The sequence below is a fragment of the Lepidochelys kempii genome, chromosome 20 (assembly GCF_965140265.1).
Source record: "Lepidochelys kempii isolate rLepKem1 chromosome 20, rLepKem1.hap2, whole genome shotgun sequence".
NCBI classification, from domain to species: Eukaryota; Metazoa; Chordata; order Testudines; family Cheloniidae; genus Lepidochelys; species Lepidochelys kempii.
In genome coordinates this window covers 21543265-21567583 of record NC_133275.1, presented here as the reverse complement: position 1 = coordinate 21567583, position 24319 = coordinate 21543265, and the positions used below count along the sequence as shown (strand labels likewise).

General features: G+C 49.0%; 2 protein-coding genes across 6 annotated transcripts in view; both read left to right on the top strand.

The window, feature by feature from the left end:
• Nucleotides 1–983: 983 nt before the first annotated feature.
• Nucleotides 984–6786, top strand: DNAJB1 (DnaJ heat shock protein family (Hsp40) member B1). 2 transcript variants are annotated; one of them, XM_073319092.1, is made up of 3 exons: nucleotides 984–1320; nucleotides 4086–4667; nucleotides 5190–5345. In XM_073319092.1, exons 1-3 carry the CDS (start codon nucleotides 1110–1112, stop codon nucleotides 5252–5254), a joined length of 858 nt encoding a protein of 285 aa, XP_073175193.1. In that variant the 5' UTR covers nucleotides 984–1109; the 3' UTR covers nucleotides 5255–5345. The 2 variants fall into 2 exon arrangements, with proteins under 2 accessions (XP_073175193.1, XP_073175192.1); XM_073319091.1 differs by having other exon boundaries at nucleotides 985–1320; nucleotides 4086–4657; nucleotides 5190–6786.
• A 9474-nt stretch (nucleotides 6787–16260) lies between these two features.
• The window catches only part of GIPC1 (GIPC PDZ domain containing family member 1), a 43278-nt gene continuing 35219 nt past the window's right edge, over nucleotides 16261–24319 (top strand). For 3 of the 4 annotated variants that reach the window (XM_073318310.1, XM_073318309.1, XM_073318306.1), the window contains exons 1-3: nucleotides 16261–16366; nucleotides 21716–22048; nucleotides 22413–22598. In XM_073318310.1, the coding sequence (XP_073174411.1) occupies nucleotides 21767–22048; nucleotides 22413–22598 (468 nt within the window). In that variant the 5' untranslated portion in view covers nucleotides 16261–16366; nucleotides 21716–21766. Of the gene's footprint in view, nucleotides 16367–18333; nucleotides 18508–21715; nucleotides 22049–22412; nucleotides 22599–24319 lie in introns of all 4 variants that reach the window. The other variant, XM_073318308.1, reaches the window with a different exon arrangement.

The following is a 24319-nucleotide window of genomic DNA, read 5'->3' as shown; positions in this document are numbered from 1 at the left end:
GTGTAGGTTGCAGTGTGTAGGTTGCAGTGTGTAGGGTGTGTAGGTTGCAGTGTGTACGGTGTGTAGGTTGCAATGTGTAGGTTGCTGTGTAGGGTGTGTAGGTTGCTGTGTAGGGTGTGTAGGTTGCAATGTGTAGGTTGCTGTGTAGGGTGTGTAGGTTGCAGTGTGTAGGGTGTGTAGGTTGCAGTGTGTAGGTTGCAGTGTGTACGGTGTGTAGGTTGCAGTGTGTAGGTTGCAGTGTGTAGGGTGTGTAGGTTGCAGTGTGTAGGTTGCAGTGTGTAGGGTGTGTAGGTTGCAGTGTGTAGGTTGCCGTGTGTAGGTTGCAGTGTGTAGGGTGTGTAGGTTGCAGTGTGTAGGGTGTGTAGGTTGCAGTGTGTAGGTTGCAGTGTGTAGGGTGTGTAGGTTGCAGTGTGTAGGTTGCCGTGTGTAGGTTGCAGTGTGTAGGTTGCAGTGTGTAGGGTGTGTAGGTTGCAGTGTGTAGGGTGTGTAGGTTGCAGTGTACATGGTGACACCCATTGTTTCGTGTTCTCCGTGTATACAAATCTCCCCACTGTATTTCCCACTGCATGCAGCGCATGAAGCGGGCTGTAGCCCGGGGAAGCCTGTGCTCGGATAAGCGCGCTCGCCTGTGGGGCGCCGCAAGTCCCCCAGCTCCTTTCGCGGACGCAGACGGACAGGGGGGGCTGCCCTGGAAATGGACATTTCAGACCTCAGCTCGCGCCCAGCCCCGCCCCGAGGAGGGGGCGGGGCGAGAACGCTCGGAGGGGCCGCAACCATTGGTCCCGCCTGACGGGGCTGCGACCGTTGGTCGCCCAGCGCGCGCCTCTGTCCCCGCCCACCCCACGGGTGCGGGCGGAGGAGGGGCGTGGCCTCCGCGACGGTTACGCTCTCTAGGGGGGGGGGGAGGGTTGTGTGCGGTCACGTGACGCAGACCCGCCCCCTCCCCTCCCCACTGGCGGGGCGCGGCCGGCCCCGCGCTGCGATTGGCGGAGGCGGCGGCCGGGGCGGAGGAAGGTTCTGGAGGGCCGTGGCGAGCTCTGGAAGGTTCCGCCACCCGCCGTATAAATGCGGGGCGGCGGCCGCGGCGCGGGGGCAGGGACTGAGCCGCCATGGGCAAGGACTACTACCGCACGCTGGGCCTGGCCCGCGGCGCCTCGGACGACGACATCAAGAAGGCCTACCGCAAGCAGGCGCTGCGCTACCACCCGGACAAGAACAAGGACCCCGGCGCGGAGGAGCGCTTCAAGGAGGTCGCCGAGGCCTACGACGTGCTCAGCGACCCCAAGAAGCGGGAGGTCTTCGACAAGTTCGGCGAGGAAGGTGAGGGGGCTGCGGGGGAGGGGCTGCGGGCCGGTTGCCGCAAAGCTGGGGGGGGGGGCTGTGTGGAGCTGGGGGGGGGGAGGGAGGGAGGGGGGCTGTGTGGAGCTGGGGGGGGAGCGGAGTATCGGGAGGGAGGGGGGGGCTGTGTGGAGCTGGGGGGGGAGGGAGGGGGGGCTGTGTGGAGCTGGGGGGGGGAGGGAGGGAGGGGGGGCTGTGTGGAGCTGGGGGGGAGCGGAGTATCGGGGGGAGGAGGGGCTGTGTGGAGCTGGGGGGGAGGGGGGGCTGTGTGGAGCTGGCGGGGGCTGTGTGGAGGCTGTGTGGAGCTGGGGGGGAGCGGAGTATGGGGGGGAGGGAGGGAGGGGGGCTGTGTGGAGCTGGGGGGGGAGCGGAGTATGGGGAGGGAGGGAGGGGGGCTGTGTGGAGCTGGGGGGGGAGCGGAGTATCGGGGGGAGGGAGGGGGGCTGTGTGGAGCTGGGGGGGGAGCGGAGTATCGGGGGGGAGGGGGGCTGTGTGGAGCTGGGGGGGAGCTGTGTGGAGCTGGGGGGGGAGCGGAGTATCGGGGGGGGAGGGGGGCTGTGTGGAGCTGGGAGGGAGGGGGGGCTGTGTGGAGCTAGGGGGGGAGCGGAGTATCGGGGAGGGAGGGGGGCTGTGTGGAGCTGGGGGGGGAGCGGAGTATCGGGAGGGGGGGCTGTGTGGAGCTGGGGGGGGAAGCGGAGTATCGGGGGGGGGAGCGGAGTATCGGGGCTGGGGGGCTGCCCCCGTAGAGCTATGGGGTGGCGAAGGGTGCTGGCTTGATGTGAGGGCGGCGGGGGGGGGGGGGGGGGGAGAAGGACGCGTGAATCCTGGGGCGCTGGGGGAAGAAGGGTGCCGCTGCTTTTCGGATAAAGTAAAGGGGGCGGCTGGCTTGGCCCGGGACAGTGGTGGACGGCTAAGGCTGGGTGGGCGAGGAGGGGAAATGAGGTGCCCGGGTTTGGGGTGCCGTTGTCGTGGGGACAGGAGGGCCTCTTTGGAGGTGGGGGGGGCTGGGGCAGACCGTATGTCCAGGGGGAGAAGGAAATTCTGGTGCAGCTCTGTAGCAGGGCCCCCTGTATGGGGTGGTGTGGGGTGCCATGGTGATGGGCATCCTGTGTAAGTGCTTTCCCTGATGTGAGGTGCGGCTCTGAGACTGGGGAAGAGGGATATTATGCCCTAATGGGGCACACCTGAACTCTCTGGAGAGAGAGCTGGATATCCCTTTGCACCTGGTATCCCCGGTACATACAGGATGATGGAGAGAGGCTCTCTTGGGCCAGCCCTGGGAGTGACCGAGAAGTAAAGTATTCACTAGTAGCTGGACTCTCTTATTTTTATCCTTTACCCCTGCTCCTGAAATTCATTGGTTTTGTCTGCAAGTCTGGAGAGGGGTGACTTTCAGGGGACAGTACTGAATCCTGGGCTTGTGTGTGTACAGGAAGGGGACACAACTTGACTGTACAGCTTGTAGATGCTGTCAATGGCATGGGACGGCTAAGTGGCTGTGAAAAGGACTGTCAACAAACTAATCTAAGAGGAGACTCCTAGGAACAGGGAGATCTGGTACAGGGCTAGTTATGAAAGAAAGTAGAACTAGTTCCTACTGTCTGTAAGTGGATTTGGGAATTGGCCAGTTTCTTTATTATCAGTGTCCTGTTGCATTAATAACATAGCCTGTTAAAATTATTAATAGAACACCAGTGTCGGACTCTTTGGGAGACACCTGCTCTGAAGTCCATGTGCAAAGCCTGGAGGCAATGTGCCTGCCTGACTTCCTCCAGATTAAGGAGTTAAACTTCTGCACCAAATCTCTAATTTAACATTAGTCCAGATTGTTTTTTCTAGGGCGCAGTCTCCTCCATTTAGATGACTCAAGCAAGGGAGCTTGCTTTGTACTTTCTCAAACACTGCTAGCTCGGCTAACTCAACTGTCAATATTTGTATTCAGCTGAAACTGGAAGAAGAGAAGGATTTGTTTAAAACTAATTTAGTTGATATTTCCAGCTAATAGAATTGTAGATAACTGTCCTTAAACTACTTCCGAAAAGTGGAGTCTGAGCTGCTTTACAGTTGCTAGTTTCCTGTGTCTTATATCTTGCATTTCCTGTACATTCTTAGTGATTTCCCCTTAAGAGCTGATGTCTTAGTGGTAGTATGCTGATAGGCCAGTTTTCTAGGACAGCCGAGACATGGCTAGAGAATGGCTTTGCTTGTCACTAGAAGATTCTAGTACATTTGTTTGTTTGTATATGTTAGGTTATGAAACTTGCCTCAGTAACAGTGTTTCATTGAAGTAGGAAGAATTTAACTTTGCTGTCCCCAACCATTTCAGTTTAATGCCTACAATGATTCTAAATCAGACTCTCTGTAGATAGAGATGGGAAGTTTATAGGCCAGTTAGGTTTGCTGCCATATTAAGGAGTACAGTTGGGTCAATTATAAAAAAAATAAACTGCTCTGAATAAGTTAATACTTTAGGAGACTCAGTAATTGGGGGAGATGAGAGCTCTTAAACATGGCTGTAATTTCTGACTAGGGAGGTTTGAATCTTGACATCATTTTAAGATGACAGCAAACCTCTTTTTGGTGATGCATCTCAAACGTAGTCATGAATAAAAATCTCTTTTCAAAGATCTTAGGGTGGGGGAGAGTCTTGCCGTTAACAAAGCCATGGTGGACTGGACTCTTGATAAGAACTGAGTAAACTCAAGCTTTATGACTAACTACTGGATTATATTTACTCTGTTTTTCAGGACTAAAGGGAAGTGGTCCCAGCAGTGGTGGATGTGCCAATGGTGGTACCTCATTCAGCTACACCTTTCACGGAGATCCTCATGCTATGTTTGCAGAGTTTTTTGGTGGGAGGAACCCATTTGATACCTTTTTTGTACAAAGGAATGGAGATGAAGACATGGATGTTGATGACCCTTTCTCCACTTTTCAGATGGGGGGCTTTAGTAATATGGGCTTCTCTCGCTCCCGCTCGGGCCATGAAAGTATACGCAAAAAACAAGACCCTCCTGTCATTCATGATCTGAGGGTTTCCTTGGAGGAGATCTACACTGGCTGCACCAAGAAAATGAAAATCTCTCACAAACGACTCAATACAGATGGCAAGACCACGCGGAATGAGGACAAGATTCTGACCATTGAAGTCAAACGAGGGTGGAAAGAAGGAACAAAGATTACTTTTCCCAAAGAGGGAGACCAAACAGCAAACAACATTCCAGCTGACATTGTCTTTGTTTTAAAAGACAAGCCACACAATGTCTTTAAGAGAGATGGGTCTGATATTATTTTCCCAGCTAAGATCAGCCTCCGTGAGGTAAGCAAAGGTGCCCGATTCAATATGGGACTCTAATGGGTGGCTTGGCTTGGGTTTTAGATAGTGGGAGTGACAAATGGGAATACTGAGATCTCTTCTCTCCCCTACACTTCGTTCAGTATCTGGCTTGAATCCATAATAGGATACCTGCCTAACTGCTCTCTGGTCTGTATAAAATAAGTTAGTAGCCTCAGGATACTTCCTTCTGAAGCAACCAGAGGGCATAAGTCACCATTAGAGATGGCAGATCACAGGCAAATTAGTCTCTTGAGAAAGTGAACTTTCAACATCCAAACTGACCCTGCTGATCCATCAATGTGGAAGGGTTGCACAACTGTTTGTTTGTGGTATATTTGTACAATTTCTAGTGCTGTTGATCTGGTGCCTGTATCAAATTAACTCAGCAGGATTCAGAAGAGCCTAACTGGAATAAACAGGCCATCACAATGAAACGTTTTCTCTTTGGTTGTTCGGGAAATCTGCTAGAGATTGTTTGCAGACAGTGTTTTGATTGTCCTGTTTTTATACTTAGGCCCTGTGTGGTTGCACAGTCAATGTGCCGACGCTGGATGGCAGGACCATTCCAATGGTATTTAAAGATGTCATTAAACCTGGGATAAAGCGGCGAATCCCTGGAGAGGGCCTCCCATATCCCAAGAATCCAGACCAGCGAGGGGACCTTATTATAGAATTTGAAGTAAAGTTTCCAGACAGAATTCCACAGGCTTCCAAAAGTGTACTAGAGCAGATCCTGCCAATATAGCAAGGCTGCTCACGGCGAACTGAAATAAGGACACTTCCAAAGCAAAAGGTTTTTGGACCATAACCAGGACTTCAGGGTTTCTCTTTAGTGGAGGTTGTTGACTTTCACGCTAAGTATCTTTTTCCCCAAGAGTACCATCTTCAAAATTGTGCATTCACTTTTCAGTGACTCTCTAGTCCCAGATCATCACTTGAAGTATTTACATCAGTGAGCAGTTGCTTGTGGGAGGAATCTGCAGAACATCTCATGGCCAAACCTTTGTTCTGGTGACCAGTTTCCACCCTAGTGCTCAATGTGCTGCCTTCCCTTAACTGGTTACCCATAGACTGGGCATCTGTTCCATTTCATCTCATGCAGACCTGTAGTTCCTCCATTGGAAAGGGTGAAACATAAATCTAAAACTGGACTTGCAAGTAAAACAATCTCTAACATCTTGCCTTTGCTGTTGTACTGTGTTGTGTCCCTTGTCGCTTCCTACACGTAAGGACTTTCCTACTGGGACACTCTTAAATGTTAACTGTTTTTAGTTCCTGTAAGTTGTCAATGTCTTGCTAAGGGTTTTCTTAACAGTTTTTCCTTCTGTCGATAGTGTTAGAAGGAAGCCACCCTGTGTTTGACCTTAATCTGTGACTCTGGAAACATTAGAGAAGTCCTGATGTCTTTCAAAATGTGAGCCTGAATGAGTAAGCCCTTAGGTTTAAACTCATCATACATTGGCTAACAACCAAAGTTAACAAGGTCTGGTCTAGGAAAAAATATGCAAAGGAAAATGGATCTTAAGTATAATACTCTGAATCATTCCCTCTATGAAAGTCTTCCCCCTCACACAGACATTTTAAGGTCTCTTATCCTGGTTCCTGGTCATGGGCTGAACAAATATGGGGCAGCCATTTCTCATTCCAGGTACACTGTACCTAAACAGGATGTTGAGTTTCCATCATCCTGCATGCAGGGTCAGTGTCAAAACTTATTGTGTTAAAGACTTACTCCGTACACTAATGGACTCTGGACTTTTTTCAAAGGACTCTGATCCTCTGAATAGGTAGCACCACCGGAGTTATCCTTTTTGATAAAAGGGTTTTTGTTCCTGATACAGGAGCACAGTGGCACTTCCTGTACATATTATATATTTTTTGTATACATTTGTGTAAAGTTGATGTGTGTAATGCAGTAGAGCAGCTTATATTTTATAGGATTGAGTACATTGATAAAGATTCATGAGGGGGTTGTGAGAGAACATGCTCTCTATCCAATGTGGGAGCATGAACCCGGAATGCACTGGAAACTTAACTTGTAATGTTACTGCCATGATAGACTAATGTCAAAGAGCTGCGCCACAATTAAAGTCTCCTTAACTGAAGAAAAAGATCTAGGCATGTGTGGGGGCAGGGTTGGGTATCTGGAGTGAAGGACTTATCTAAACATGTCATTACACTTCAGTGTAATGGGAAAATGCAGTTGAACACTGGTTTAGTCACTAAACACCCATCTTTTGCAGAGTGTATTAGCACTAGTGCTTTTCACTGACCTACGATGGTACCTATGGTGGAATTACTAGCTCACAGGGCTGGGGCCTAGGTTTTTACCCTCCAGTGCGGTCTGCGTTCTTTATGCTGCTTTCGGTGTTACCACCGCTGGAACAGCTCCACTAGTCCTGAACCAGGGGTGGTGTAAACATGGCTTAATGGCTTCATTAGAGTTGTGGAGCACATAACTTTCCCAATTAAGCTTAGAGCCAGGGGCTGTGAGGAAACTAGTCAAGCTAGTCCATGCATTCTATCCCTCCTCTGTCTTGCGTGACAAACATACTTTGGGAAGGTGTTCTATACCTTTTTCCTATGGGAGAGCTCCCATGTGCTAGCACCATGCTGCTTCAGTTGTCTGAGTTGTGGTAAGCTACCCCCATCTCTTCTCTTTGATGATCTTCTCCCCCAGAAGGATGCAGTTTCAAAGTGGATGTCTTGAATACTTGTGGTGGCTTAAAAAGCAAAGGGCTGCAGACTGTGCTCCAGAACAAAGATACTGCTGTTTAAAACTACTCAACTCATGCCTGTTTCTACTACCATTTACTGACCATGCTTGGAGCTCCAGGGACCACTAGAGGTGACAGGGGCACCATTGCCCCTGCCAGGACCAGACCATCCTGCAGCTCCTGACCACTGTAGTCTGAAGTCACAGAGGTAGCTGGAAGTCACAGATTCTGAGACTAAATTGAAGCCTTATGTAAGCAGTCACCTGTGGGCTTGAAGCTCTGATCCCTCGTGCTCCCTGTGGGGCAGAAGCACTGAGGCTATGGGTGGAGTTGGGATGTGGAGGGCATTTTTCCCTCACCCCCCAAAAAAAAACCCAGCACAAGAGCATGGCAGTCTCAGGGGCAGCTCTACAACTTCCCCCCGCCCCATCTCCTCTCCTTGGCTGGGTCAGAGGTGGGAAGCTGGAGCAGGGCCCTGTGAGACAGCTGCTACTCTAGCTGGTGCCATGGAGCAGGCAATGGCAGCGTTCCCCCCTCTCCTGGTGCCCCACGTTGCAGCTGGTTTTCAGCTTTCCGCCCCTTTTGCTCCTGCGGCCACAGCAGGTAAGAGTCCCCTGCGCTGGGGGGCCCAGCTCAGTGGCTGGCAGACCCCTCAGGGAACAGGGACCATAGCAGAGCCTGCCAGCACATAGCCCCTAATTCCCCTCTCCCTATACCTTGAGGCTATGCCCTCCCTGCAGCTTGAGCTACCCCATGTATGCACAGCCCCTAGCTACCTGCTCCCTACACCCTAAGCTGTTTTCAAACTTTTTGAGGTAAGCTCCCCACCTCTGCTAGGCCCTTGAGTTTTTATTGCATGTCAAGGGGGGGCCTCAAATTGAAGAACATTTAGAACCCTTTCTCTAATGGAGTTGTAAAAGAGCATATGAGCTTCTTATGAAAGAATCAGGTGTTGAAGAGGAATTGGTTGTACTTTACTAGTATCATTTTATCAGATGGTGTTACATAAAACTTCCTCTTCCACTCCTGTTTGTAATATACTGTATCCCTGTCTCCCTTACAACACTGGAAAAGTACAAGTAGGGAAGTATTTAGGTATCTCAGCTGGCAGTTTCTCCCTTCTTTTCCTATCAAGATCCACCATTTTTGCTCTCTCGGTTTATGGCCCTAGGGCTTCTTTCAAGAGTCTGCCTTGCTCTGTCATCACCTGGTCTTTACTGGGTGCTTGATATTCATGGTACTTTCTAGTGCCTGTCCTCAATAGCTGCTAGTTCTGGTTCTCCTCCTTGGCTGGAGGCACTAGTTGCTCATGTTTCTTCCTTCAGCACAGCAACCCCTACTGGATAGAGCTAGACTGACTACTTGCATCAGTGTGTTCCTTGTACAGAAATGACTGGCTGGACTTTAGAAGGAAACAGTGTGACCTACTTCTCTTCCATGAATAAGTTTGAGAACTTGTTCCAGCCCAGCAGTATTACCTCATTTGTACCTATACAGCTGGAAAACAAAAGCCTGCTCCCCTCTAGGGTGACAAATGGAGCGAGAGCAGGAAGTTGGGGCAGCACAAATACTTTCTCTTAAGTTTTCAGAGCTAGTTCACCCCACTGCTCAGGCCATGGTTTCTATGGGGGATTCCATGTAGCAATCTGATGTCCATGTCCCAAGCTCCCATATGTTAAGGCTGTCAATCAAGGGCCCTGTATTAAGCCAGGCTTTAATCTTCTTTCCCCTCAGCAGTCTTCATGAGTAGAAACTTTCCACAATGAAATGATACAAAGCCGACTCCTGTCATATTCCCCCACTTTTTTTTAAGTGTATATGTAAATGCTTTAGTGTGCTTTATATTCCAGGAGGCCCTGGCATAGGGTTGTTGGGTGAAGGGTTAGAGAGCAGAAGATGTAATTTGCTGCTGTCTAGCACATCACAAGCATTTCATAAACAACTGACCCATAAGAATTGTCCGCTATTAATAAGGCTCATGTGCAGCTACCAGGCCTGCATACCCGTGGAAACTACCTGAACCGGCATGCAATGCACGCTAGTCTAATGCATCATAAGAGCATTGCAGCTGGGGGACTATTGTATCAAATTCCACCTATGAAGAATTAAGGTGGATGTAATGGTCCATCCCACCCAGATTAGATATGGTCCTCAGGCTCCCAGCAACCCCCTAGCTCAGCCAGTCAATGGTACAAAATTGAGAGGCACTGTGCTTTGTGTTTATTTTATTATAATAGTGCTTAGGGGCCACCTGAGAATGGGGTCCTACTGGGTTAGGTGCTGTGCAAAACCCTGCAGAGCTTACACTCTAAACAGACAAACTACATACAGTGGGTGGAGGAAGCAGTATAACAAGCAGAGTGAACTATGTGAGAACAGCAAACATATCAGTTTCATGAGTAGTTTTTATTTTGGGTGGGTTTAGCTAGGAGGGGATCAACTAGATGGGAAGGGAAGGGAGAGGGCAAGAGAGAAGAGGTGTAGGTGGCCAGCTAAGGTGAAAAAATGGGGCAGGGAAAGAATGTTGGAGCAAACAAACCCTCAGCATTCAAGCACAAAAATCCACTAAAAGCTAAATTTTATTATTAAAAGTTCACTTTAAAAAGTGTCGGGTAGTTAAAAGTGCTTATTATTGTAAGCTTTGAAATGCAAAACTGTAATGTCACAACCTTGAATAACTGCATCCCACCTGTATCTAATATTCATAGATTCATAGATATTTAGGTCAGAAGGGACCATTATGATCATCTAGTCCGACCTCCTGCACAATGCAGGCCACAGAATTTCACCCACCACTCCTAAAAAAGACCTCACACCTATATCTGTGCTATTGAAGTCCTCAAATTGTAGTTTGAAGACCTCAAGGAGCAGAGAATCCTCCAGCAAGTGACCCGTGCCCCATGCTACAGAGGAAGGCGAAAAACCTCCAGGGCCTTCCAATCTGCCCTGGAGGAAAATTCCTTCCCGACCCCAAATATGGCGATCAGCTAAACCCTGAGCATATGGGCAAGATTCATCAGCCAGATACTACAGAAAATTCTTTCCCGGGTAACTTGGATCTTACCCCATCTAAAAACCCATCACAGGCCATTGGGCCTATTTACCATGAATATTTAATTACCAAAACCATGTTATCCCATCATACCATCTCCTCCATAAACTTATCGAGTTTAATCTTAAAGCAAGATAGATCTTTTGCCCCCACTACTTCCCTCGGAAGGCTATTCCAAAACTTCACTCCTCTGATGGTTAGAAACCTTCGTCTAATTTCTAATCTAAATTTCCTAGTGGCCAGTTTATATCCATTTGTTCTTGTGTCCACATTGGTACTGAGTTTAAATAATTCCTCTCCCTCTCTGGTATTTATCCCTCTGATATATTTATAGAGAGCAATCATATCTCCCCTCAACCTTCTTTTAGTTAGGCTAAACAAGCCAAGCTCCCTGAGTCTCCTTTCATAAGACAAGTTTTCCATTCCTCGGATCATCCTAGTAGCCCTTCTCTGTACCTGTTCCAGTTTGAATTCATCCTTCTTAAACATGGGAGACCAGAACTGCACACAGTATTCCAGGTGAGGTCTCACCAGTGCCTTATATAACGGTACTAAAACCTCCTTATCCCTACTGGAAATACCTCTCCTGATGCATCCCAAGACGACATTAGCTTTTTTCACAGCCATATCACATTGGCAGCTCATAGTCAACCTATGATCAACCAATACTCCAAGGTCCTTTTCCTCCTCCGTTACTTCTAGTTGATGCGTCCCTAGCTTATAACTAAAATTCTTGTTATTAATCCCTAAATGCATGACCTTACACTTCTCACTATTAAATTTCATCCTATTCCTATTACTCCAGTTTACAAGGTCATCCAGATCCTCCTGTAGGGTATCCCTGTCCTTCTCTAAATTAGCAATACCTCCCAGCTTTGTATCATCTGCAAACTTTATTAGCACACTCCCACTTTTTGTGCCCAGGTCAGTAATAAAAAGATTAAATAAGATTGGTCCCAAAACTGATCCTTGAGGAACTCCACTGGTAACCTCCCTCCAACTTGACAGTTCACCTTTCAGTAGGACCCGTTGTAGTCTCCCCTTTAACCAATTCCCTATCCACCTTTCAATTTTCCTATTGATGCCCATCTTATCCAATTTAACTAATAATTCCCCATGTGGCACAGTATCAAACGCCTTACTAAAATCTAAATAAATTAGATCCACTGCGTTTCCTTTATCTAAAAGATCTGTTACTCTCTCAAAGAAGGAAATCAGGTTGGTTTGGCACGATCTACCTTTTGTAAAACCATGTTGTATTTTGTCCCATTTACCATTGACTTCAATGTCCTTAACTACCTTCTCCTTCAAAATTTTTTCCAAGACCTTGCATACTACAGATGTCAAACTAACAGGCCTATAATTACTTGGATCACTTTTTTTCCCTTTCTTAAAAATAGGAACTATGTTAGCAATTCTCCAATCATATGGTACAACCCCTGAATTTACAGATTCATTAAAAATTCTTGCTAATGGGCTTGCAATTTCTTGTGCCAATTCTTTTAATATTCTTGGATGAAGATTATCTGGGCCCCCCGATTTAGCCCCATTAAGCTGTTTGAGTTTCGCTTCTACCTCAGATATGGTGATGTCTACCTCCATATCCTCATTCCCATTTATCATGCTACCATTATCCCTAAGATCCTCTTTAGTCTTATTAAAGACTGAGGCAAAGTATTTGTTTAGATATTGGGCCATGCCTAGATTATCCTTGACCTCCACTCCATCCTCAGTTTTTAGCGGTCCCACTTCTTCTTTCTTTGTTTTCTTCCTATTTATATGACTATAGAACCTTTTACTATTGGTTTTAATTCCCTTTGCAAGGTCCAACTCTACTTGACTTTTAGCCTGTCTCACTTTATCCCTACATATTCTGACCTCAATAAGGTAGCTTTCCTTACTGATCCCTCCCTTCTTCCACTCCCTATATGCTTTCTGCTTTTTCTTAATTACCTCTCTAAGATGCTTGCTCATCCAGCTTGGTCTACAACTCCTGCCTATGAATTTTTTCCCCTTTCTTGGGATGCAGGCTTCCGATAGCTTCTGCAGCTTTAATTTAAAATAATCCCAGGCCTCCTCTACCTTTAAACCCATAAATTCTTCAGTCCAATCCACTTCCCTAACTAATTTCCTTAATTTTTGAAAGTCAGCCCTTTTGAAATCAAAAACCCTAGTTGCAGATTTATTTTTGTTAATCCTTCCATTCAGTTTGAACTGAATTAGCTCATGATCACTTGAGCCAAGATTATCCCCTACAACCATTTCCTCTATGAGATCCTCATTACTCGCCAAGACCAAATCTAAAATGGCATCCCCTCTAGTCGGTTCAGCAACTACTTGTTGAAGGAATCCATCAGCTATCGCATCTAGGAAAATCTGAGCCCTATTATTATTACTAGCACTCATCCTCCAGTCTATATCTGGGAAGTTAAAGTCTCCCATGATCACACAGTTTCCATTAGTATTTACTTTATTAAAAACATTAAAAAGGGCTCTATCCATATCCAAATTAGATCCCGGCGGTCTATAGCACACCCCAAGCACTATCCCAGGGGAGGCTCTAATAGTTTTCTTCCCCAATTTAATTATTGCCCAGACAGACTCAGTCATATCCATTTCATCGCTTCTTATTTCTTTACATTCTATCTCATCATTGATATACAGTGCTACTCCACCACCTTGACCTTTATTTCGGTCTTTCCTAAACAGCACATACCCTTCAATACCTGTAGCCCAGTCATGACGACTATTCCACCAGGTCTCTGTTATACCTATAATATCTGGTTTCACTTCCTGCACCAGTAACTCTAGTTCCTCCATTTTGTTACCTAGGCTCCTTGCATTAGTGTACAAACATCTTAATTTTTGCTGTTTGGCCTCACTCACATTCTGTACCCTATTAGGCACGGTTATTTTACTACCAGTATAACCTATTAGACTTGTATCTACACTGCCCTTCCTCCTACCTACAGCTGTATCCACTCTTACTTCATTTTCTTTCCACTCTATGCTAAATTCTGGCGTGGAGATTACCTGGACATCTCCCAACCATCTCCCCCAAATTCCTAGTTTAAAGCTCTCTTAATCAGTTGTGCCAGCCTCCATCCTAGAAGTCTATTTCCTTCCCTACTCAGATGAAGTCCATCCCGAGAGAACTGTCCTCTATCCATGAATGCCTCCCAATGGCCATACATCCCAAAGCCCTCCTTATAGCACCACTGCCTAAGCCATCTATTGATAGTCATAATCTTGTCACACCTTTGTTGCCCTTCTCTAGGAACAGGCAGAATCCCACTAAAGATCACCTGAGCCTCAATTTCCTTAAGCGTCCTCCCCAGCCTAACATAGTCTCCCTTAATACTTTCCAGTGAGAATCTAGCCGTATCATTTGTTCCCACATGAAGGATAATTAGGGGATTCTTTCCCGCTCCCTTTAGAATCCTTTTTAACCTCAGGTCTACATCCCGTATCTTAGCACCTGGAAGACAGTACACCCTCCTATTTTCTGGATCAGCTCTGGTTACAGGCCTATCTATTCTTCTCAATAAAGAGTCCCCAATCACATAGACCTGCCTTTTCCTAGTGACGGTGCTATTCTCCAGTCTATCCCCTGTTCCCTCTGGCTGCAAGTTTTTTCCATTCCCATTCTCCCTTGTAATCCTTTTTAACCCATCCTGTATCCTCCTGGGGCTCATATTTGGTGTAATCTCCATTAACTCTTCCCCTTTTCCTATAGGACTAACCGCTCTTCTCTTCTTCCTTGCCCTGTCACCTTCAGTGACTACCTGCTGAGCCCCTTCTTCATTTTCCAACTCTGCAAACCTATTCTGAAGCTCTATTTCTCCTTCACTAGCCCGTCTTTTCCTCTGCCTAGTTCTTTTAGTCACATGCTTCCACTGACCACTTTCCTCACCCAGTCTCCCCTCAGAATTCCCTAGTCCTGCTTCCATCTGCAAGTCTGAGCTTTTCCCTTCAGATACCTCATGTCTTTGCTCCATAATCTGCTCAAACCCCTTCCTAAACTCTACCAGACTTTCCACCTGCATCTCCAAACCTCTGATCTTTTCCTCCATCAGCTCTATCAGACGGCATTTCATGCAGACAAAACTCTTACCAGGTGCCCCCTCCAGGATCATGTACATACCACAGCTTCCACATCCAGTCATCTTCATTGTGTCATCTGCTACATGGGTCACTCCCACTGCCACCTCTGAATCTGTCATAGCCTTCCCACCTAAATCCTGTTAATCTGGGAAACACAAACCACACCAAAACATCACCACCCACAGCAAAACCAAACCCCACACAAGCACCACAAGACAAACTCCGCTTTCAAACTCCCACTCAAACTCCCCTGTTTACAGCTCTGTTTGCTAGCTCCTGTGCTGCTGCAGCTGTCTGTAGAACAGAAAGTGCCTTGTATCTGCTAGAACAAAAGGCACTAGCTACCAAAGTGAGGGAATGTCAAATGCACACCTCTTACTAGCTGCAAACAGTACAATTATTTGTGTGTGTTACAGTAGGGCCTAGGAGCCTCCAGCTACAAAATGGGAACCTAGTCCATCAGGTTGGGCAGTCAAAGGCAGTTGAAGATGAGGCTAGCCAAATCGCTTCCTTGTATACTGTTGCCCAGGAAACTTACATGCCTTAACTGCATCAGCTGGATGATCAGGGGATCTTTGACTAGGAGCCCCAGCCCACAGACCAGTTTTCAGAGTAGCAGCCGTGTTAGTCCGTATCCGCCAAAAGAACAGGAGTACTTGTGGCACCTTAGAGACTAACAAATTTATTAGAGCATAAGCTTTCGTGAGCTACAGCTACAGTTCACTTTATTGGATGCATAGAATGGAACATATAGTAATATATATATATATATATATATATATATATATATATATATATATATATATATATATACATACAGATAAGTTGGAAATTACCCTACAAACTGTGAGCGGCTAATTAGTTAAGATGAGCTATTATCAGCAGGACCCCATCGTACTATATGCTGTACAGCCTCTGAACACTCAGTCCCTGCCCCCAAAGAACCAAAAATCAGATAGATGGATACAGACAGGCAAAAGTACAGGGAAGCAGTGACCTGAAGTAAGAGCTCTGTGTAAACTTGAAAGCTTGTTTCTTCCAACAGAAGTTGGTCCAGTAAAAATATTACTTCACCCACCTTGTCGCTCCCATTCTGGGACCAACATGGCTACAACACTGCAAACCAGGAAGCAAAGAGACAGTATTGGTCAGCATGCTAGGCTGTGGACTCTGCTCATTTTGGGGATAGGAGGGGACAAAGCACCTGGTACAGGTACTCCACCAATACCTTTGCCTGCTAATTTCTGATTGGCTAGTTTCGACCTTCTTGCTTGTGATTGGCCAGGGGAAGCTGCTGGGGCAGAAGTGGTTAGGAGGCATTTGCTACCAGCTCCCCTCCTTCTTCAGGTTTCAGAGTAGCAGCCCTGTGAGTCTGTATCCGCAAAAAGAACAGGAGTACTTGGGGCACCTTAGAGACTAACCAATTTATTGGAGCATGAGCTTTCGTGAGCTACAGCTCACTTCATGGGATCCTTCTTCAATAGTATCTCGCTATTCCACCTCTGAATGGTATCTCCCACTCTCCCTAGGGCTTCTGGGTGGTATCTCCCCCCCCCCATCTCCTGGGATGGTCTCTCCCTTGCTGTTTGGATTGGACGCTTCCATTGCACCGTGGATTCGGAACCTGCCCGCCCAGCTCACCTCCCCATCGCGCAGAGCGAGCTGTGATTGGCTAGCGGGTCTGCGCGGTGTGCTGTGATTGGCTAATGGGCTTGGCATTGCTCCCGCCTTCCCTCCCTCCCCGAGCGACAGGCCCCGGCTGCGCCCGGCCGGAGTTTGGAGGAGGGTCGGGACCGGCTCTGTGGGGAGGCGGACGGGGTGAGTCGGGGGGGTGGGGTCCAGCTCTGAGGGGGCGATGGGCGGGGGGAGGTGCCCGAGGGTGGGGGGATGGGAGCGGGGCGGGTCCAGCTCTGAGGGGGGGGATGGGAGCGGGGGGGGTCTAGCTCTGAGGGGGGACGTGCCCGAGGGTGGGGGGATGGGAGCGGGGGGGGGTCCAGCTCTGAGGGGGGGAATGGGAGCGGGGGGGGTCTAGCTCTGAGGGGGGAATGGGAGCGGGGGGGGGGTCCAGCTCTGAGGGGGGGAATGGGAGCGGGGGGGGTCTAGCTCTGAGGGGGGAATGGGAGCGGGGGGGGTCTAGCTCTGAGGGGGGGAATGGGAGCGGGGGGGGTCCAGCTCTGAGGGGGGGAATGGGAGCGATGGGGGGGTCCAGCTCTGAGGGGGGGAATGGGAGCGATGGGGGGGTCCAGCTCTGAGGGGGGGAATGGGAGCGATGGGGGGGTCCAGCTCTGAGGGGGGGAATGGGAGCGGGGGGGTCCAGCTCTGAGGGGGGAATGGGAGCGGGGGGGGTCTAGCTCTGAGGGGGGAATGGGAGCGGGGGGGGTCTAGCTCTGAGGGGGGGAATGGGAGCGGGGGGGGTCCAGCTCTGAGGGGGGGAATGGGAGCGATGGGGGGGTCCAGCTCTGAGGGGGGGAATGGGAGCGATGGGGGGGTCCAGCTCTGAGGGGGGGAATGGGAGCGATGGGGGGGTCCAGCTCTGAGGGGGGACGTGCCCGAGGGTGGGGGGATGGGAGCGGGGGGGGTCCAGCTCTGAGGGGGGGAATGGGAGCGATGGGGGGGTCCAGCTCTGAGGGGGGGGTGGGAGCGGGGGGGGTCCAGCTCTGAGGGGGGATGGGCAGGGGGACGTGCCCGAGAGTGGGGGGATGGGTGAGGGGGGGAATGGGAGCGATGGGGGGGTCTAGCTCTGAGGGGGGATGGGCGGGGGGAGGTGCCTGAGGATGGGGGAATGGGAGGGGGAGGAAGGGGATGCTGTTGCTGGGAATGGGGTTCCAGCTGGAGTGTGTTTGAGGGGGCTCAAGCTCGGTGGGAGGGGGTGCCGTTGCTGTGTACTTAAGGGGGGGCATTGGTGGCACGGAAGGATGGGGGTGCCCCCTGTGGGGTTTATGCCAGGGAGGGGCAGAGGCTCACGGGTACGTGTGGGATTCACTGAAGGCTATGAAGTAGTGGGAATAGTACCCAGGAGTCCTGGCTCTCAGTACCTTCCTGTAACCACCATACAGAGCTCCCCCCTTTGTGCAAATGCATAGGGGTCCCAGCCCTGCAGTCTTGTGCAGGATACAATGCATGTTTGAGGTGCTGGGCTGTACTTGGAGACCAGGGACAACAGTTAAAGCAGGAAACTGGGTGCCAGGTCTCCTGGTTATATTCCCAGTGTCATCATCAACTCCCTGTGTGACCAGGAAGTCTAGTTTGTACTCGGAGTAGCAGCCGTGTTAGTGAGCTGTAGCTCACGAAAGCTTATGCTCAAATAAAATGGTTAGTCTCTAAGGTGCTACAAGTCCTCCTTTTCTTTTTAGTTTGTACTCAGTTTCCCTATTTGGAAAATATGGGTAAAGAGACTTGGGAGCCTGGTGGGGTGAGTGGGGATTAATTGATGTATGTCTGAAGCACTTTGAATTCTGCTGATCAGAGGTTCTAATATAGAGATGGGCTGTGTGGAATCTCCAAATGCCCATGCAGAACGGGGGACAGCACCCTGTAAATTAGGCTTGGGTTTGGTTTAGGTTCTTCTCCACCCCCGCCTTTGTGAAAGATCAAAAGGTTCTGACTTAAGTTCAAGGTTTGCTGTGCAAAATCTACTGGAGATTTCCCATGTTTGCTTGTCTATTTAGTATCTTTTAGCCTGTTCCTCCCCTTACCTTTTCCTATCTAATGAAGGCAGGTGGTGAGGTTTGCAGAGGAGTGTCTGGTGCATAGTGCAGCAACGGGAACTAACATCACCCTTTTAGGTGTTTGTTTCTCCTCTGAGTGTGACGTGGGGCATGAGGGCAACACAGTGAAGACTACAAATGCTACAAAACAAAAGAAATAATCATTCCTAGTGTTGATCATCCCTCAAATGAGTTCAACAACCTCTACTGCCTGAGGAGTCGAGGAAAAACACAGCAGCCTTTCTACTACAGGTGGTAAACCACTGAATTAATTATCTCCCAAATCAAATCCCGCTCCATGGTCATTCGGGCTCCCAGAGAATGGTGGGGAATGCTTGGGTAGGTGTGTTCACTGAGGGCAACGGGTGCTGCTCCTTCCCTGTATCTGCTGTTCTAGCTCTGGCGGATCATGTTATAATCTCTTGTCAGCCAGGCTGGGGATTAGTTTTCTCTCACTGCCACAGAAAGGTACTAAGGACTGCTGGTGTTTGCAGCACTTGCAGTTTAGCCGGCGGGGGTGGGTTAGAAGGAGAAGAGGAAGAGGTTAGTAGAAGTTCAATATGCATGATTGAGCAGCCAGAGCCCAGTCACTGAATGCATAGAATTCCCTTTATGGCCATGAACAAAACCATCCATGTGTCATTTTGCCCTTCAAATTCCTGAATTGCCAGGTGGTGCTGAATTAAGCCTCATGTGAGAAGTAGGGAAGTATTGCTCTCCAATTTCAAAAGGGAAAACTGAGGTACCTTTTGTGGGGATGTATGTGAGGGGAAAGTGACTTGTCCAGCATGTTAGTGAGTTAGGCTGGAACTGGGCATCTGAACTGAGATCTCCTGAGTCCCATGTCTGTGTTTTAGCCACAAGATCAGTCAGGACATACAAACATGCACACAGTGCCCTACTTTTACTGGGCAATTTGAGAATCCTTATTTTTTATCCCATCTGATGCCTCTAGGCCCCCCACCCAGCTCTGTCATCTGGGTCACTAGTCACAAGTTCCTGGGGCAGGAAACTGCTGCCACTTTAATGGGCAGCACCATTTGTTATCTCCTTCCACTTGGCAGCAGATGGCCCCAGACCCAGCAGCTGGGGAAAGCCCCCTGAGCATTTCCAGCCATCAAATTTCCTTCTTCATCTGAATTGTGAATCTTTTTTTTTTTCCTAACAACTTTGCCCTAAAGTTCCAAATGCTCCTTAGTCATTCTGTATTTACTTAGCAAACGCTCTGCAATCTAGAAGGGAATAGCTTCACCCTCTGCTGAAAATGCAGCCACTTCTGTGGTGGAGCATAACAGTTGTTCAGCTGCTCGGTCCCTATGCCCACAAACAAAACAAGTGTCTATATAATGTCTTTATGGTATTAGCATTTCAAAAGCTGGGCAGGATAGCTGCAAACGGAACTCTAGTTCCTCCCTAAATGCAAAGACAGAACTGTGAATAGCTGTACAAGGAAGTTGTAGAGCAGATACTGGCAGTGTTATCCTGCCTGCCCCACAACTGTCGGTTGTGTGTTAGACAAATAAGTGATCTGGCAGGTGCAAAAGTTAGACATAAAGAGGTAGTAGTCCTAAATTGATTTAAGTGAGTAATACCCTGAAGTTGAAACTTTAAAATAGGGGGTCAATTTATCTGGCCACTTGGGTCCTGTAAGAACTTGGCCTCCTGCATTTTTTTGTTTGTTGCTCTTTAGAATAGTTTGAATGAGTTAGTTATGGTCGGCCTGGCGATAGTAAGACAGGCATTCAGTGCTGAGTCTGAGTCTGTCTGAGCAGGAGGTCTCAGCTGGGTCCCAAGATCCCCAAACAGTGTGGTGCTAAATGTCTGTTTAGCACCAGTAAGTGAAGAACCATGTCCCAGGAAACTAGGATTTAAAATGGCCAAAGAAGGCTAAGTAAGTTCTGTCTCTGTGTGAGTGATAGACACAGTGAGACAGGAAGCGAAGAGCTGGAGGTGAAACTAGTAAGCATAAGGAAGAGGAGGAGACGGGGAAGGGAGGAAGTAGGGGAAAGATCGATGTGGGCACAGAATAGGGTATAAGGAGGATCCTGAGTGAGCTGGGCAGCTAGGGGGAGAACATGGATGTAGAGAAATTCTGCAGCATGAGCTGAATCCTCTCTTGGGGAATGCTGTTAGGAGCTGTGGGTTCTGGGCTGGGTGAGGGGGATGGTGGGTGGTAGTTCTGGAGGCATCTTTCTGCCCTGGGTGGTGCTGGGATCCATTGGACTGAGCAGGTTCCTGACATGGAGTAATCACTGACAGGCTTGGCTGAGTTCCTCTGCCATTACACCCTCTGAGGAACGCCCAGTAGCCGGTTTCTCTGCTCTGAATCAGCCTGCCAGGGTGCGCTCCACCCTCATTCCAGAACAGAGACGTTGGAGGCTCCCGGTCTGGAAGACTCCCGCCAAGGCTGCCCCTTCCTCCTCCATGTACTTGCTTCAGAGGTCAGGGCATTCCTAGCCAGCAGCACCAGGATCCTCAATCCTGCTGAGCCCCTCTGGAATCCCACTTCCCCTGGGAGTATCCTTGGAGTGTAAGGGTCAGTATGCATGTCCTGGCAGCAAGGAAAGCTCTGTGGGCCTGACATAGATTTTTCTTTGTCTGGGAGGCAATTGGGCTGGCATTTCCCTGTGGTTTGCTCTCTGCAGTACTCTGTCGTCTCTGCTCGCCAGCAGGGCCTGGGGGTTTTACTTTGTTTCCAGGTGGCAACTATGCTGATTTTTATTTTTTATTTTTAAATCATTACTCGGGGTCAGGCCCAGTGGGTGTTTTCTGCCTCCCCAGCAGCTCAGCCCTGAGGAGCAGGACTCCGGGGTTTATACTTTTCATTCTCTGCCCATACCCCACACGCACTGCAGCACTAGGAATCGTGTGAACAGCCCAGCACCACTGGAGGGGCTTTGGTATCAGAAATGCTGCTTCCCCTGTGTTGGCTAGTGGAATGGAGATGCAGGGCCACCGCTAAGCCATGAGATCACTTGATGCTTACTCATTAGACAGCTTTGTACTGAATGTGTTTTCAAAGCAGGCTAGAAATACCTATGGCTACTTCTCTCTCCATAACTTAGAGCTGTGCATGGGGGTCTGGCAGGAGCTGCCACTTGACTGCTGGCTCCCAGCAGGAGAGCACTGGTCTGGGGCTGTACAGTAGGACTTGGGGGAGGTAGGCAAGGGGCAGGGAGCTTCCAAAGCTGTCACTCCTCTTTTTTTACATTATTCTGGTTAATTTTAAAAGTGGCTAAAGCCGTGCAGATGAAACAGAATTGAAACAGGTCTTGTCATGCCACAAGTGTGATTCCCCTACCTTTCAGGCTCCCTGATCTGGGGCTGGATTGGAGCTGATGCCCTAGAGGAGGAATGCTGCGTGTCCCATTCCCTGACACCCTGTCAGCCAGCACTCCTAGGTTTTTGTTGTTGATTCCAGTGCCGATTTCCTACCATCTTTCCCCTTTGCTTCCTACAGGTCTCTCCTGTGGGTGACTGAAACTCCCTGCTGTCTGGCCACTCCACCCTCATGCCGCTCGGACTAGGCCGCCGGAAGAAGGCCCCTCCGCTGGTGGAGAATGAGGAGGCTGAACCCATTCGTGGCAGCTTGGGTGGGGTGGAGGTGGGCAGTGGTGGCAGTGTGGCAGCCCTGCAGCCCGGCCTGCCGCCGCCTCCTGCCAGCCTCCGCCCTCGACTGGTGTTCCACACTCAGCTGGCCCATGGCAGCCCCACTGGCAGGATCGAGGGCTTCACCAATGTCAAGGAGCTGTACAGCAAAATTGCAGAGGCTTTCAAGATCCCACCAGCTGAGGTAGGTGCTGAGCACCCAGGCTGCAGGGTGGGGAGCTCAAAGAGGATGCCCTGCAGCCTGGCAGTGTCTAGCCAGGCAGTGGGGTGGGCCCTCTGCGTTGGTGCCTTCTCTGGCTTCGTGGGCCAGCACCCTGTGTCAGGCTGTGCTGTGCCCTTGGCGTTTTGCAGGTCAGTGACTCTGGGCTCAGTGGCTACATGCACTCTGAGGTCTATGCCCAATTGGGTTGAGCCCAGTGGGGCTGGTGCTAGAATCCTGACATAACCTTGGGGATACGGGGCCTTCCCAGCAGAGATGCTGAGTGGGCAGTGGGGGAGACTGTGGTCCCCAGAGTTCCTTACTCTGTATCTATCTTCCCGCCTCCCAGGTGATGTTCTGCACCTTAAACACCCACAAAGTGGACATGGACAAGCTGTTGGGTGGCCAGATCGGTCTGGAGGACTTCATCTTTGCACACACGAAGGGCCAGAGGAAGGAGGTGGAGGTCTTCAAGTCCGAGGAGGCCCTGGGTCTGACCATCACTGACAATGGAGCCGGCTATGCGTTCATTAAGGTACAGATGACTGACCTCTGCTCACACCATCCTAGTGCCCAGGACGCCCTGTCACTGGCTGATTGGACTGTGGGTGGGGTGCATAGTCTGAGAGGAGGGGTGCTCCTCCCAGACGCACACTATGGTGTCTTGTCTTGCTCCTTCCCTTCCTATCTGTCTCTCCATCCCCAGAGAGCTGCAGTGTGAGCCCCCTCTGGGAGAATAGAAACCTCAGCGGCAAACCTGATCACATGGAGCTCCTAGTCCCAGAGACTCTGAGCCATGTGAACAGTCATACTGGACCAGACCGCTGGTCCATCTAGCCCAGTATCCTGTCTTCCAACTGTGGCTGGTGCCAGATGCTTCAGAGAAATACCTTCAGAGGGAACAAACAGAATGGGGCAATTTCAAGTGATCCGTCCCATCGTCCAGTCCCAGCTTCTGGCAGTCAGAGATTTAGGGACACCCAGAGCATGGGGTTGCATTCCTGACCATCTTGGCTAATAGCTATAGATGGACCTATCCTCTATGAACTGATCTAGTTCTTTTTTTGAACCCTGTATAGTTTTGGCTTTCACAGCATCCACTGGCAACGAGTTCCACAGGTTGACTGTGTGTTAACTTTGTTTTAAACAAGTTGCCTGTCAATTTCATTGAGTGACACCTAGTTCTTGTGTTATGAGAAGAGCTAAATAACACTTCCCAATTCACTTTCTCCACTGGTCATGATTTTATAGACCTCTGTCTTATCCTCCCTTAGTCGTCTCTTTTCTGAACAGTCCCAGTCTTTTTAATCTCTCCTCATATGAAAGCTCGCTATCCCCCTAAATAATTTTTGTTGCCCTTCTCTGTACCTTTCCCAATTCTAATATATCTTCTTCGAGATAGGGCAACCAGAAATGCACCCAGTATTCAAGGTGTGGACATACTGTGGATTTATATAGTTGCATTATGTTATTTCCTGTCTTATTTTCTGTCCCTTTCCTAATGGCTCCTAACATTCTTTTTAGCTTTTTTGACTGCCGCTGCACATTGAGCAGATGTTTTCAGAGAACTATCCACGATGACGCCAAGATCTTTCTTGCGTGGTAACGGCTAATTTAGACCCCATCATTTTGTATGTATAGTTGGAATTATGTTTTGCAATGTGCATTACTTTGCATTTATCAACATTGAATTTCATCTGCCATTTTATTACCCAATCACCCAGTTTTGTGAGATCCCTTTGTAACTCTTTGCAATCAGCTTTGGACTTTACTCAAGATAGTTATTTTGTATCATCTGCAAATTTTGCCACCTCACTGGTCAATCCTTTTTCCAGATCATTTATGAATGTTGAACGGTACAAATCCTTAGGTAAATAGCAGGGTCCCCTTCTCCATTGTGAAAAATGACCATTTATTTCTACCCTTTGTTTCCTGTCTTTTAACCAGTTAATGATCCATGAGAGGACCTTCCCTGTTATCTCATGGCTACTTACTTTGCTTAAGAACCCTTGTCGAAGGCTTTCTAAAAGACCAACTGTACTATATCAACTGGATCACTGTGGTTCACATGCTTATTGACCGCCTCAAAGAATTCTGATAGAATGGCGAGGCATGATTTTCCTTTACAAAAGCCACGTTGACTGTTCCCTCACATATCGTGTTCATCTGTGTGTCTGATCATTCTTTTCTTTACCCTGTTTTCGACCAGTTTGCCTGGTGGTAAAGTCAGGCTTACTGGCCTGTAATTGCTAGGAT